The sequence below is a fragment of the Thermobia domestica genome, chromosome 10, assembly GCF_964235325.1.
Source record: "Thermobia domestica chromosome 10, izTheDome1.hap1.1, whole genome shotgun sequence".
NCBI lineage: Eukaryota > Metazoa > Arthropoda > Insecta > Zygentoma > Lepismatidae > Thermobia > Thermobia domestica.
In genome coordinates this window covers 268,370,478-268,385,872 of record NC_137463.1, presented here as the reverse complement: position 1 = coordinate 268,385,872, position 15,395 = coordinate 268,370,478, and the positions used below count along the sequence as shown (strand labels likewise).

Sequence of the window (15,395 nt, the reverse complement as noted above, 5' to 3'; positions counted from 1 at the left end):
TTATCACAGGTTCATCTTCTCTCTGTAACCTGTCTCTAATCCTGTCTTCTAAATCTAGGTTAAAATTAGAATTTGTAAATTCTTCTATCAAATCCTTTTGTAGATCTTTATAGGAAATGTCAGCTACATTTTTTCTTTTCAAAAATAGCTTTACCCATTGTCTACCTACACCTTTGAAAACTGTGGTTAGGAGTGTTTTCCTTTTGTCTTCATCGTACCCTGCTATTTCGCAAGCGTCATCGAACTCATCAAAGAACGCAACTATGTCTTGATCCTTTATTAAGTCAAACTTTGGTAATCTACTCATATCCGTAAATATTGCTACTCTTCTATCTGATGTCGCCATATCTTTATTTTCTAATCCTATTTTAGGTTCTTCCTGTTCCTTATTTATTTTTACTTGTTTTTCTTCTTTTATATCTGGATTTATTTCTTCAACTTCACGTGGGAAATCAAACGTTTTTACCGATACAGGACTACCTGGAAAATTTGAAACTGGACCCGGTCTAAAACTTGGTGTTCCTATTGTCTGATCTACTACACAGTCCTCGTTTAACTTCTTGCGTCCCCGCGGTGGTGTTAATAAACGTACTAACTTATCGACTCCTACGTCTACACCTTCTAATGCTTTCTGTGCTCTAGTTATAATTCGTCTTTCCGTCATTAAACTATTTTAAAATATGTATACACACATTATATAATTCTAAACCCTTCGTATAAGCTTGTACACAAACACCTTTTGTATTAATCATGTAATAAGGCAAATATACTTTTATAACACAACCATTTCTTAATAATTCATAAGGAATTCTTATGTTTACTTCTAACTTATTAACTACACACATAATTATTGTTACCAAATGGAAAAATTAGTCATTATTATTATTATTTAACTTCATCACCGGTTTACACATTTCGCGAGGGTGGGCGGGAGGGTTTAGCAACTCTCAAGCAAGAATGCGGGATGTAAACAATCATGCTTTGGTGGTTATATAATCTTATGATAAACTAGTTTCGCCGAGAATCTAACCCTAAGCATACTTCACCATGCCTTGGTGGTGGGTTGGGTGGGAACTTAATATTTACTGAGATCAAACCCTAAGCATCTGCACCATGCCAACCTGGGTTGCTCTTGATAAAATTTAGTAAAACTTGAATATGTAGAGCACTCTGAGCTCCCCAGATTGATCTAATTTGCATGAAGCAAATCTATATCTACTTGCATTTATATGAGAGGTAAGTTTGGGGATACTCCACCACTGGTTGCATTGATTGAGGGCCAACCAGAGCCCTATTAAAATGATAACAACAATGTCTACTTAAACATGTGTATTTTAAGAGAATTAGTAATCATTTATGTGTAAAGTGTTGTTTGTGTAATGAAGACTTAAGAAAGTGTAATTTAATGTGTAACTCATGTATAACGAATTGGGTTAGCACAGAATTTGGTTGTGACACATACCTGTTGTTGATGATTTGTTGAACCAAGCACTGAATGATCGTATACCAGTAACAGCAGTCGGTTGTATTTTAACGTTGAAACTTCTTAGACTGTTCTCTTAGTATTTGAAGTTAATAATGTTTTAACTTGACGAATTGTAGAACTTTAAATGAAACTTCTCTAATATTGATCCTCTGACAGTGATCCTCTGATAATGCTACTCTGATAATGATCTCATTGAATAAAATAAAAGGTTTTTTATACAACTCAAACTGCTGACGATCCAGTAATACGGTTTCAGCACTCGGGCCGATTTTCGTCCACGTGCGTCCCAGATCTAAAAAGATCTTATTCAACCAAATTCTCATAACCTCAATTCAATCATGATGACACGAAACAATGTCACTTTCTTGATGTCCTCATTGTCCGAAGAAAAGTGTGGATGTTAACAAATTTATTACATAACATTACAAGCTCTTGTTGATAGACTAGAATTCATACAATTTGAAGTATACACATACTGTATTCTTTGCACATATCTCTTTAGAGATAAACAAGAGTAAATTAGGTCTCCTGAAACTCAAGACCATACTACAATTAAACTAAACAAATTAAACCAATAATTAATAATTATCTATGGTCTTGACAGTATTAAAATGGTGACTCAGTTTCCTTACCTTACAAAGTCCCACACGATGTCTGTTCCTGATGGATTGTCAGCAATGTAACGAAGCACAGAGAAGTAGTCTTGGCCTTTGACATAATTCTCATCCTTGGCAAACTCTATGTACCTGGAAACAATAATAATAACATTTTGCTTTGAGGGCTCTTTAATACATAACTTTTAAATTTCATTTCGCATAATGTTCACCAAATTGAAGCTCAAACCAGGTTTATATTATTTAAAAGAAGAATTGATGTAAACTATTTCTTGGAACTATATTTGGATTAATAGAATATATCGCCTGTCCAAAATTACCTTCGTACAACTTCAATATTATAAGAAAAACAATTAGGTATAGAAAATCCAAAAAAGTTTTAAAAATTTTGAAATTAAATGGTATTGATTTTGTGCCGTTTTCTTAGAAAAGTTTACCTTATATCATTGAATGCGATAGATGCAAGTGAGGACAACGTAATTAAGATTACTTGTTGGATTTTACAGGTGCTGCACATTTAAATAAACACGGCAGAGAATTAAAGATACAATTACACAACGTAATGTCTATATACTTAAAAAAAATATATTTAAAAAACTATGTAGTGATGTAGGGAAAAGCTACTGCACTGCGAAGGAAAAATGTTATTGGGCACAGACGTGAATAATTCTTTTGGAAAGGCAAAATACAAAATATTTCTTTTAGGTTTGCAATCAATTTAGTGCCCAGACTGTCGGAAAAACAAAAGAATACACTGCTATTTAAGAAAATTGTAAGCTACACGTTAGAAGAATGACATTTATACACAGGACTAGTTCTACCATATGTGCCACACATGCATTTGCACGGAGCAGCAAGTTTCAAGGGGCGACAAAATCTGTCATAACTATATTATTTAAAATAAATATTTCTTGTTGGAAACAGACTTCATGATGATGGTAGTTAAGTTTACTAAGCTGACCTTTTATTTGAATACTACATTCACAAATCATACTTAGTTTAAGGTCATATGGACAGTGCTAAAGCAAATGGGTCAAACAAATCCCAGCTTGAATTGCTTGATTGTTGTCAAATACAAGAACTCAATTTTCGAACAGTAGCGAGCACCTGTTCCATTTAATTAGTTATCACAGTTTTGATATGAAAACTAGTCTTGTCTTTGTCATAAACAAGGTTCCTTATCATTGAAGGTAGAAACAAGTTTTAAAAGATTAACAGATATAGAAGGAAAATCAAGAAATAGAGATAAAAGAGCTAGTTGCACTGGATTTGCAAACTGATATATTGAGATTGAAGCTCGATATTGAATTCTATAAAAATAATTACCATCTTTTCTCTGCAGGTGTGTTTGCTTTATCTTTCACTAATATAATTGATTACTATTTAAAAAAGAAAAAGCAGACACAATGAGGTTGTATTTGTAGTGTTTAGGTCTTTCTGAGTGCGAGTGATCTCCCCATTCGTTGTTTATGATGGGATAGGATACTTAAAATCGTGGCTTTTAAGATTTGTTCTTTCTGGAGAAAGAGAGGCGGAAAATGAATGCCATTGCACGGGGCGGCAAATTGCTTATACAATGCAGTTATTACATCACTATGCAAAAATCACTACACTTTCAGAACTGTGCACTTCCAATCTTGAAATCAATATGGCGGCTATCGAATCAAACAGGCGTTGGATTTGTTCTTGAAGAATCGCCTACCACGTTTCTTGTGTGCAAGTTCACAATACGTCTATATTGTCTGCTAGAGGACACTGGAGAGCAAGATAACGACTAACTAGAATTCCTCGCATATTTAATTAGGCTGGCGTGAAGATCAGGAAAGCAGTGATACTCACCATACCTTAAAGAAGGCTTGGACGTTCCATGATATATGAAAAGGGTATAATCCTGCTAAAATCAGGTGTCCAGAGTACACTGAACAGAAGATATGACCTTGACCTCTAGAATTCCCTGATGTAGCTGATGATGGTGAAGTTGTCTTCAATCCTGTAGCCGAGGTCGTACCCAATGGCACATCACACCAGCATACCTGGCGCTATGATGCTTGATAATGCATCTAATAGATTGTGGCCAGCACAATACGTCTAACGTGTATGCAGCCATTACTGTACGATAAGCTGAAGTTGGAATAGTCCGGAAATACGACTGATCTCAAGTCATATGTCCAGCGAAGTCTCTAGATAAGATCTACGACAGATTTAATAACGTTACGAATGTGTGATGCACTGATTATATGTCCTGAATGAAGACCAAAGATGTGTGGAATATCTAGCTAATTGCATCAATAGCAGAATATCTAAGTGTGTTTCTATATAGCAAATGAGGACACACGCTGGACGTTTTCATCTGCACGTTTGTGAAAATACACACGGACGTAACTGTGACTGAAACAGCAACAGTTCTTGTTTCGAAAAAGTATCGTCTTCCATTCGCCTCGCGCTACAGTCTCTCCCGCTACCAGAAGACGTCCTCTGCGATAAGAAGGTAACCATGCCAGACAAAAAAGGGAGAGCAAATCTGTCAATTCTTTAGTATTTTTGTGCTTGGAGCCCATGGCGGTTCAGATTGCACTGGTGTTCTTCGGGAGAACGGGGAAATGTCTGCTGTTGGAATCTTCTATCTTCTGTCGTGTACCCCATCGATTACGTGACAGCCCACACGAGAGCCAACTCTGAAGAACATCGACACGTTTTCTGGCAGCTCTATTATGCGGCTTATTCTGTAAACATGGGAGTGATGAATTGTTTCTAACCAGCTTTCTGAATAGCGAAAGGTTACACATAATTTTGTGTATTGCCATTTAGAACTGAAAAGAAACACAGAGCAGTAATAAATTCTGAAAATAAGATAAACAGAATTTCAGGGGGAAAAAACCATTATAATGAGCGATTCTTGTCCTTGTTCAGTTACCTCTGTTGAAGGTGTTTTACTTAGAAGTATAGATTCTACGATATTTTCTTGTTTAAATTTCATGCAAACTGTCTTACCTCTTTAATACTTGAGTGTCCTTAATCCAAGCCAACCCTTGCTGCAACTTGATCTTTTCCTGTGCATTTTCCTCTTTCACATACTCATCCCACGCTGCATTCCAAAGAGTTTCGTTGCCAACAGAATTCATTCCGTATTTATAAACTAACGACCTTAAATTTGGTTTTGGTTTCTCTTTTGTTTCGAGCCAGTTGATGAACAGTTCTCCTGCTTTCTTGAGACATCCATCGTGATTAGAGCTGCAGGCTAAGTCAATCACAATCACACGTAACAATCTACAAATAAATGAATATTTTGAACAATTAGCTAACAAAAGAGGAGTTTGGCAGTGGCAGCTGAAGCATAAACATCGTATTAGTGTGGTGCTGCGTAAAGGAAGGGTTAAATGGGATATCTCACACTTTACGTTACATATACATCTTCTCACTACTCAGAAATACATGTACAGACATCCAAATCCTTTATACTTTATTCTTTCTTACAAATTTTTCACATTTCCCCAACTTTTTTGCTCCGACCATCTGGGCAACAGGCCCTCTCTCACTGCTCGAATTCGTTTCCCGAGTTTGACTTCCGGTGAGGGCACTCGGCCGAAAAAAGTGTAAAATGCTTTTTCAGGCCAGCCACCTTGAATGAGGTTTTCCTGGTTTTTCTCATTCACACCAGGCAAATGCCGAGGTGGTACCTAGCATATAGGTCCCAGGCCGATTCCTTTCATCCCCAATCCTTTGTTCCTCCCCTTTTCCCGGATAGTGTGCTCGCCAAGGGACGTCATCTCTCAAACGTGACTGGCTAACATGGCCACAGATGCCGACAGTCCAGAAATTTAAAATCCTAAAAATCCTTCGTTTCTTGGTCATGACAGTTGCCCAATTTTGACTATTTATATCATTCTCGACTATGACATTCTTTTTTTTTCTGATTATGATTCAATTATACGCAACATTCTTATCACTCATATATGCTAATACTTCAGGCAAATCGTCATTTTGATCTGGTATACCTATTAATAACATCAATAATGGTGATAATGCCAGACAAACTAACAAGAGACCTTAAATTTAAAACTTAATATACATATATATACGGTATATATATATTGTCTGCAATACACATCTACACCGTTGAACTATTTGCAATGAATTTTGAAACATAGTGCCTACCCCAAACTGAAGTTTTATCATACCAAATTTATTAACACTGACCTTGAAAGTCAGGGAAGAACAGGAAAAATCAGGGGAATTAAAATGAAACAAGGAATGTCGAGAGAATGCTTCAAAATATGCCGAAAGACAGAGAAATCTATTATATTTCAGAGAAGAGTCAAAGAGCTTATATCGTCTGTTTATAAAATTGTGTTATTATATTTTTTCAATGTTTCGGCTAATTTTGGCAGCTATGTTCATGAAGTATGGCCGATGTTTTAATTTGAGGAATGAAATAGTAAATAGTGGTGTTCAGTTTAGCATTGTCAAAAGCTATAAGATCCTGATAAGCGATCTTAGAAACGTCATGACTGGTGAAGAGGATATTATTAATTCAGGACTGCCAATCACTATTTATTTTTACTGTATAAATTGTAGTTATTCAGCGAAAGTATACCTGTTTTATATAATTTCTTTGGTCGATTTAATTTTGGAGTTTTTAAACTTAAATAGATTGAGAACTTTCATTTTCCTCTTGTTTTTGAAAAAGTGCAGATTTCTGATTTGTGCAAGGCATGATTTGTAATCTTAAATGATTACAGAGAATTTATATATTTTATTTTTTAAAAGCACCATAATGAGTTTATTCATTCTAGTTTTAATATTAAGCTTAACTATACCAAGATACAACTATTACAACAGAGTACATCGTATACTGCAGATGAAGAGGAAACATCCCTGAAAAAGCTTTTATAAGGTAATATGAATTTTTCAACGTTTTTCGGGAGAAGAACGTGGTGCTACTTTAATGTTCTATGTGCGGAATATATGTCTTAATTTCTTACTTATTTCTGAATAGACTGAAACACCAACCAATAGTTTTGAAATGAAATGAAATATTTAAGTTTTACGTCCCACGATTATGCCGGTTATTCTAAAGGAGACGGTGATGATGAGAAATGAATGAAATGGTGGAATGAAGAAAGTGGGAGGACATGGGAGAACCCCGAGAAAGTCCACGCACACGGTGTTTGTTCACCACAAAGCTTACTTGGCAAGAGTTGGGATTGAACCAAGGATCCCATGCACCAAAGGTGAATGGTCTACCACTGAGCCACCTTGGCCCCTTCAAAGTTTTGGTTAACACTTGATTGTATGTGTTAATTATTAATATTATTGCATATTTCAGCACACCATATTTCCAGTACGTAATTTCACTGTTTATTCTTTTGACCTAAAGACTGAAACACAAATATCATTTAATTTGGACATTTGGACTACAAATCATTTTGATCAGAGAAAATATTTATATCTTTTTTTTTTTTTAACAAACGTTGGTTTTTGTTATGGAAATGTGTGTGATGCTTCATACTTGATCTTTCATCTACATATTGCATTGTATATTGATCTGAATATTGAACTTTCTGGCACTCCTATGAATCTATGTGATATATACCGGGTGAGTCAAAATGACGTTCCCGATTTCGTTTATTCATTATTCGAACGGTAATGAGCTTTTCTTGCCAATAATTTTCTGTTTCTGGAATATAGTCTCATAAAGGTTTTTTTTTTTTTCTCTTTCTATTGCAGAGACGTAATTAGCAGATGTCCACCAGGAGGCAACTTAGTCGAAATGAGCAATATGACTTCTACAAACCTGCAGAAAGCATTCTGTGTGCTTGATTTTAATACGACTAAGCCATGCTGCAAGTTCAATGGTATTTCCGTGGAAAATTTTGAGTATTTGTGTCCCCACTTGCTATTCCGTGACCGCATCATTGCAACTGTGGCCGATATTGACCCTGACATGCTACGAAGAGTTCAGCAGAAATTTCATTATAGACTGGGCGTGTGTCTTGTAATTTGAGGATTGCACATTGAACATTTAAAATATATTAGAAAGAAACTTTTTGAATTGATCAATCAATGTGTGTAATCAGTGTTTATATAGTGTTATCAAAAGCAAAAAAAAAAAAAAAAAAAAAAAAAAAAAAAAAAAAAAAAAGTTGAAACCAGGAACATAATTTTGACTCATCCTACATGTAGTGCTTGAACTATGTCTTCAACATTCAGTTGCAAGATTGCTGCTATGGATAAAGTGTACATGTCCACAATGTCAATGAAAGTCAATTAGCATCGTTAATATTACCTACATTACAAATGTCTGTTTTAATGAATACACTATTACCTACTACATATTACGCAACACGCATATCATTTATATATACAAGGTATTTCAAAAGAATGTTTAGGAGGTGATTCCTGACACCAAGATAAGACAAAAAGTATAGACCAACCTGGGTGCACAAATGCTTCCTTTCGGAGATATAGACTGCCAAAAAACATGAAAAAATGAACTTTAAAGGTCCATAGCTCTAATACTATGGGAGCTACCGTAGGCGGGTCAACACTTTATTTAGGAACTAGTATGTGTTTCATCCAAATATCTATGTTTCAGAATCCTGCGGTACTTCCGCAACAATCTTTATAGAGGTAGTTGGTCAGTACTTCAAATTGTATGCCTGTAGCCAAACTGCCTCTATAAAAATTGTTGCGTGAGCACCTTAAGATTCTGAAACATATATTTTTGGATAGCGCACATATTAGTTTTTAAGTAAAATCTTGACCCGACTACGGTAGGTTCCATAATATTGGAGCTGTGGACCTTTTAAGTTCATTTTTTCATGTTTTCAGCAGCCTATAACTCCGAAAGGAAGCATTTGTGCACCCAGATTGGTCTATACTTTTTGTTTTATCTTGGTGTGAGGAATTACCTCCCAAACGTTGTCGGTGTTGTTTTGAAACACCCTCTATATTATTTAACAAAAATAAATAAATAAATAAATAAATCATAGGTGTTTAACACTGTACCTGTCTAAATGTGCTTCTGAATCATCGTCATTCCATTGCAAAGTTTCATAAATTGGAGTCACCAAGTCGAGGATGTATTGCTATGAATAAAAGGAACAAAAGGAAAAGTAATTAATTTTTGTTGTGGTTTACTTTACTCTTACAAAGTTAATGATTTAATGCTTTCACACCAATGCTGATACGAAACGAAGGGCACGGTAATTCAACATACAGAAAATTATTTTTAATTCTCCTGAGGAAATCATTGTTAATATCAAACATACAGGGACGCAACTAGGTTACTTGTAGTACGGGACAAGAACCCCCCCCCCTCCCCTCCGAAAAACCGAACCAAAACGCTCCCTGACTACATCTGATATTGGCATCACACAGTAATTCTAGTATTCTATTTTTTGTTCAAGTGGTCAAGGTTTACTTCAAAATTGCAGTAAATAATTTAATTTTAACTACAAGATAAAACACTAAACTGATTACTATTTGATTGCCATATAGTCTTATCATAATAACCGAAAATCACAATGTTTTTTTAATTATATCGGGATGTGCATATGTGTAGAATGAATCAACAGTCTACTGCTTTAGAATAGAATATTTAATTATGACAAACAGTCAAGCTGTTGTCTCGAGTATTATATTCGGAAAGTTTGCATACGTCTTAAATCAATGAACGTTAAATGAAAACGCAAAAAACTGCAACTAAAATGTAACTTTCTGGGCTCTATTGGCTGCAAAAGTTTTTATTTCAATGTTCTCAAAAGATAGCTTTGAAGCTAACTTGTGCTCTATGAATATGATTCTAAGATTGTTGTGCTTTTAAGTTTGTGAGTTTTTTTTTTTTTTTTTTAGTTTACTAAAACTCCTTCCCTTGCCTTATATTGAAAATAAATATTTACCCAATTTTGCGCCCTCCTCCCAATCCGGCGCCCGGGGCACAAGCCCCGTTCCCCCCTTCTTAGTTACGTCACTGCAAAGACAAACTCAGGTTAGGAGATTTAGAAGTAACATTTATGTCGTTACTTACTGTTAAGTCCGAATGAACAGAAGTCTCCCGCAGTTTTTTGAGAAGTGAGAGTAGTTTGCTTGCTGCTGTTGACCAGGGCAGATATTCCACCTCGTTTTCCAGATAATTCGTCAGTTCCAATGCTATCTCATACTTCAAGTATCCCGCATCGGCTAAACTAAAAGCGTCGTCAAGTAGATTGGCTCTGTCTGTTGCAGAAAGTTGCTGAAAACAAGACAAGTAATACATTCAATAATCACATGATTTAAAAGATATGCATTGTAGCATATGCTTACGTGTTGACTATTTGATAATACGTAAATTAAGGACACTAAACAAATTCCATTTTTAACTTTTATCGTTAAATTACTTTACATATAAAGGACCTATCCAGTTTGCCATAGGGACCAGACTGTGCCACACGATCAGGTCAAAGGTCACGTTGCGTGCTAAATCAAGTGTGGAGATTCCAAATACAGATGTGAGATTTTTCAAGCACTTAACCTCCGTGTGGGATGCCCTGAATAATTCGCAATAGATGCATATACTTTATCATTATTATTAATTTTACTCAAACAATTTGTCTTTTGACAATGTTCTATCCATATTTACCTTACGTGCTATAAATCGTTTTTAAGCTCTTTATTATGTCTTTGCAATCAGCTTTCAATTAGCCATCTCCTTATTATAGTTTTTGAGATATGTGGACGCCTTCAGTTTTTAATGTCTTATCCATATTTACCTTACGTCCTATACATCGTTTTTAAGCTTTTCATTATGTCTTTGCAATAAGCTTTCAATTAGCCGTCTCCTTATTATAGTTTTTGAGATATCTGGACGACTTCCGTTTTTTAATGGATTTTCCATTGACTTCAATGTTCTTGTTTCGTGATTTTTGACTATGTTCCATCCATTTTAGAACAATTGCTTTTGGAATATAGAATCTACATAGCCTCTTCTATATTTGAGCTGAATTTCAGCCATCTCCCCAAAGTCTGTTCACATCATTGCAAATGGATAGGCTCTTAAATTGTCATTTTCTGACAGATTCAACTGGTATATATTTGATATTATAAATATTTGATTAGTTGTCCATCTTATCTTACCGATGTACTTTGTTCCAGAACTCCTTGCAATGTGACCCAATCATCTTCTTCATAGTTCACTCGATAATATCCAACTTGGTGGGAGTTAAATTTCACCCAATCCACTCCTGATGGAATGTTAATTCTTACTAAACAAAGAAAATCAAGATACATTAATTTAAAAAAAAAAAAAAAAAAAAAAAAAAAAAAAGGAAAGGCATTCTGAAATTTTAATATTAACAATTAACTACTGATTTCTGACATATTACGATCAGATACTCACTTTAGAAAAATATTCATGCAAACGATTGACATCACAGTTGTAAACATTTTAATATTTGAAAAAAAAAAAAAAGTATGTTTACTGTTTAAGAATTCCAAATCTATATAGAAGCAGAAATGATGTATTTCAAGTAATACTTAAGTTGTAGAATAAATAACAAATTTATAATTTCTTCAGGTTGTATAATACTGTATTTTTATATATATACATATATATAGTAAGACTATTCATGGCTTTGGATTAATTGTTTTAACAAAAGAGACACTGACCAAAGCTTAAAACTTTACTTTATTTTAAATTATAATTTGTAACTGTTTCGGATATCTAGCATATCCTTCTTCAGACACGATCGAAATTAATGAAAATACAGACATATATATAAATGTTGTTATAACAGAGTTTAAATTCTTTAACCGTCATATATATATTCATTGTTATAAAAATTTTTAAATTCTTTTAACAGTCATATATAGAGTCATTGTTGTACTTTTTTATTTTTATTTATTTATTTATTTTTCTTATTTACCGAGGCCTTCAGCACATCCTATAAGTCTTCGTGTTCACTTTCCATTTAATCACTTCCTTTATTTTTGGTTCTTATAAGGGCCTTTTATTTTTATTTTTTATTTTTTTATTTTTATTTATTTATTTTTTTTTCTCTATGTTATTCAAACTTCCTTGCCATGATTCATTAATTGGTAATCCCCCTGTCCAGTTCATCAGTTTATCTCTTCCTACCTTCTTTATCCAATCCGCTTCTTTCCACTTCCTTATTATCATTCTTTTCTCCATCTCCAATACTTCCGTCTTATCCCAATTAATTGCGTGATTCGTCTCCTTAACATGTTTGTATATGGCATGGCAGTTAGAGAAGAACGGTTACAGCAAGAAAGAGTTAGAGAAGGAAGAAGAACGCAGGAAGAGGAAGAGAGGGAGAAAGAAGAATGAAGAAGATGAGAGTGGAAAATGGCATGGCATAGAAAGTATGGGAGAAGAAACGGAGAAACTGAAGAATTTATTGAAGAAAGGAGGGGTCAGAACTTATAGAAAGAGTGGAGAAACTTTATTAAGATCAATAAAGAAGAAGAATAGAAAAGGAACTAAAAAGATTAAAGAAGAGGAAGAAGGGGTCATACAGGGTATGGTGTGAGGACTGCGATATGTCATATATAGGAGAGACAGGAAAGAGAATGAAAGAAAGGATAAAACAACATGAAGATGATGTTAGGAAGAAAAAAGATACCAATGCCATATACAAACATGTTAAGGAGACGAATCACGCAATTAATTGGGATAAGACGGAAGTATTGGAGATGGAGAAAAGAATGATAATAAGGAAGTGGAAAGAAGCGGATTGGATAAAGAAGGTAGGAAGAGATAAACTGATGAACTGGACAGGGGGATTACCAATTAATGAATCATGGCAAGGAAGTTTGAATAACATAGAGAAAAAAAAAATAAATAAATAAAAATAAAAAAAATAAAAAATAAAAATAAAAGGCCCTTATAAGAACCAAAAATAAAGGAAGTGATTAAATGGAAAGTGAACACGAAGACTTATAGGATGTGCTGAAGGCCTCGGTAAATAAGAAAAATAAATAAATAAATAAAAATAAAAAAGTACAACAATGACTCTATATATGACTGTTAAAAGAATTTAAAAATTTTTATAACAATGAATATATATACGACGGTTAAAGAATTTAAACTCTGTTATAACAACATTTATATATATGTCTGTATTTTCATTAATTTCGATCGTGTCTGAAGAAGGATATGCTAGATATCCGAAACAGTTACAAATTATAATTTAAAATAAAGTAAAGTTTTAAGCTTTGGTCAGTGTCTCTTTTGTTAATACATATATATGTTTATTTTTTTGTGTGACTGTCTAACCTTTCTATAATTACATTCCTGTCGAGTTCGATATATCTGTACTAAGTGTATATTATATATATATATCATGAACGTAATAAATTATTATTATTATTATTATTTTACTATTTTCTATTTATGTTTTAATATTACTATTTATACTTTTTAATGAATAAAATTATAAGAAAGAAAAGTTTAAATATTTTGCCCATTTTTATCGAAAACCAACATTTATTTATGGCTGGGTTACCCAAAGTAGTAAACTTGCAATTTCTTTTTTTTTTTTTTTATATTCTAAAAATGATTCAAGTCAATCGCAGACAACTATTTTGTTATTTACTAATCTCACAATAACTATGCCAAGCTCTACAAATCATAATAATATCGTGTCTGTCGCCCCACGTCAGCCATTTTCTACTTATCAGGATGTTAACAATTAACAGTTAATATATATGTTTCTCCTTTTCTATTCTATAAAGAACTTCTACAAACATTTCATGTCCAACCTACTTCCTATTCTTATCAATATATTAACCTTAGAAAAGATTGTGTATTGTTTTCTATCAGTGATCGCCAAACTTATGAAGCTACTAAGCTACCGTATCGTTTTTTAAATCCTACTGTGAGCTTAAAAAAAGAGGAGAAATAAAGAAAAGGAACTACAAACTTTCTTCTAAAAGAAATCTTTCATTTGTTTATTGCCCATAAACTTGCATTTCTAGTAAATCTGAACTGGAGCGTAACGTGATATACCAAAAATATCCCCGCGAGCTACTATTAGCTTGCGATCGACGGTTTAGCGATCAATATTTTCTATGGTTCATTAGATAACGTTATTTACATGAAAAATTTTAACTTTCATGTTGAACTTAAAACAAATCATCAGTTTATATTGAGAAACATGTCAATCTTCAGATATTAACTGTTACTATTTAATACTTGGAGGAAATTAATGGTAACAGTACAAATACAAATATTATGCTCTAGTTATTAACCTGATACATATATATATATAATAGAGTATTAGTAGAGTGTTTTGTACCTTAACGTCATACATCTATTCTTAATTATTATTAAAGAAATAGCCCACTATTAAAGGAATAGCCTACAATTTTATTGGGAAGACAGTGACTACAAATACTTATTAAATTTTGGTAATTGTTCTTTAAAAATCTCACTGTTGATACAAAAATAATATAAAGATTTTATGATGAAAAATGACTTAAGCTTGCATTTATTCCTGAAGAGGAATTCTCGAAGGTTAGCGCTCGAAATATTTTAAGAAAAATTGACTGAATGACAGTAATGGGTGTGTAATTCTTTATCTTATATTTATAATTACCATACCTGATGCCTTCAGAACATCATTCTCTTGTTTTCTGCGCAATACAAGGAGCACCAGAGTCAGAGTAATATGAAATGAAATGAAATCTTTCAGTTTTACGTCCCACGATTACACCGGCTAGGCTAAATGAGAAATGAATGAAATGAATAAAGTGGGAGGAAACGGGAGAACTTCGAGAAAACTCACGAACACGGTGTTTGTCCACCACAAACCCACATAGGGATCGAACCAGGGACCCCATGTACCAGAGATGAAAGCTCTACCACTGAGCCACTGTGCCCCCAGAGTCAGAGTAAATAGTTATTTTGTCAACTCACCGTTCTCTGAAAAGACTCTTAAAAAGTTGTTTCGTCAACTAAAAGTTTAAAACCAATAAGTTCAGGAAAAATGGTGGAACAAATTCCAGGAGAAGCTTTATTATAACTTGTTGAAAATCTTCAGAACACAGACAAAATATTGTAGTTTTCCATAGGAATTCGATCCCAAGTGAACTTTGAGAAGGACAAACACCTTGTGCATAGGTTTTCTCCCATTTCCTCCTACTTTCATCATTCCACCATTTCATTCATTTCTCATCATCACAATCTCCTTTAGCGTAGACGGCATAACCATGGGACGTAAAACTTAAAACCTTAATTTCTTCCATAGGAATTAGGGAGTGTCGAATAATCTGTTCAGAAAGGCTCGAGAATAACTTCA

The 15,395-nt window shown here is 33.8% G+C and overlaps 1 protein-coding gene across 1 annotated transcript in view; it reads right to left on the bottom strand.

The window, feature by feature from the left end:
• The window catches only part of LOC145663209 (glutamyl aminopeptidase-like), a 99,283-nt gene that overhangs the window by 60,702 nt on the left and 23,186 nt on the right, over nt 1-15,395 (bottom strand). The window contains exons 7-11 of the mRNA XM_081729563.1: nt 11,215-11,342; nt 10,130-10,333; nt 9,109-9,188; nt 5,092-5,367; nt 2,119-2,232 (exon numbers count right to left, since the gene is read on the bottom strand). Of these exons, the coding sequence (XP_081585689.1) occupies nt 2,119-2,232; nt 5,092-5,367; nt 9,109-9,188; nt 10,130-10,333; nt 11,215-11,342 (802 nt within the window). The remainder of the gene's footprint in view (nt 1-2,118; nt 2,233-5,091; nt 5,368-9,108; nt 9,189-10,129; nt 10,334-11,214; nt 11,343-15,395) is intronic.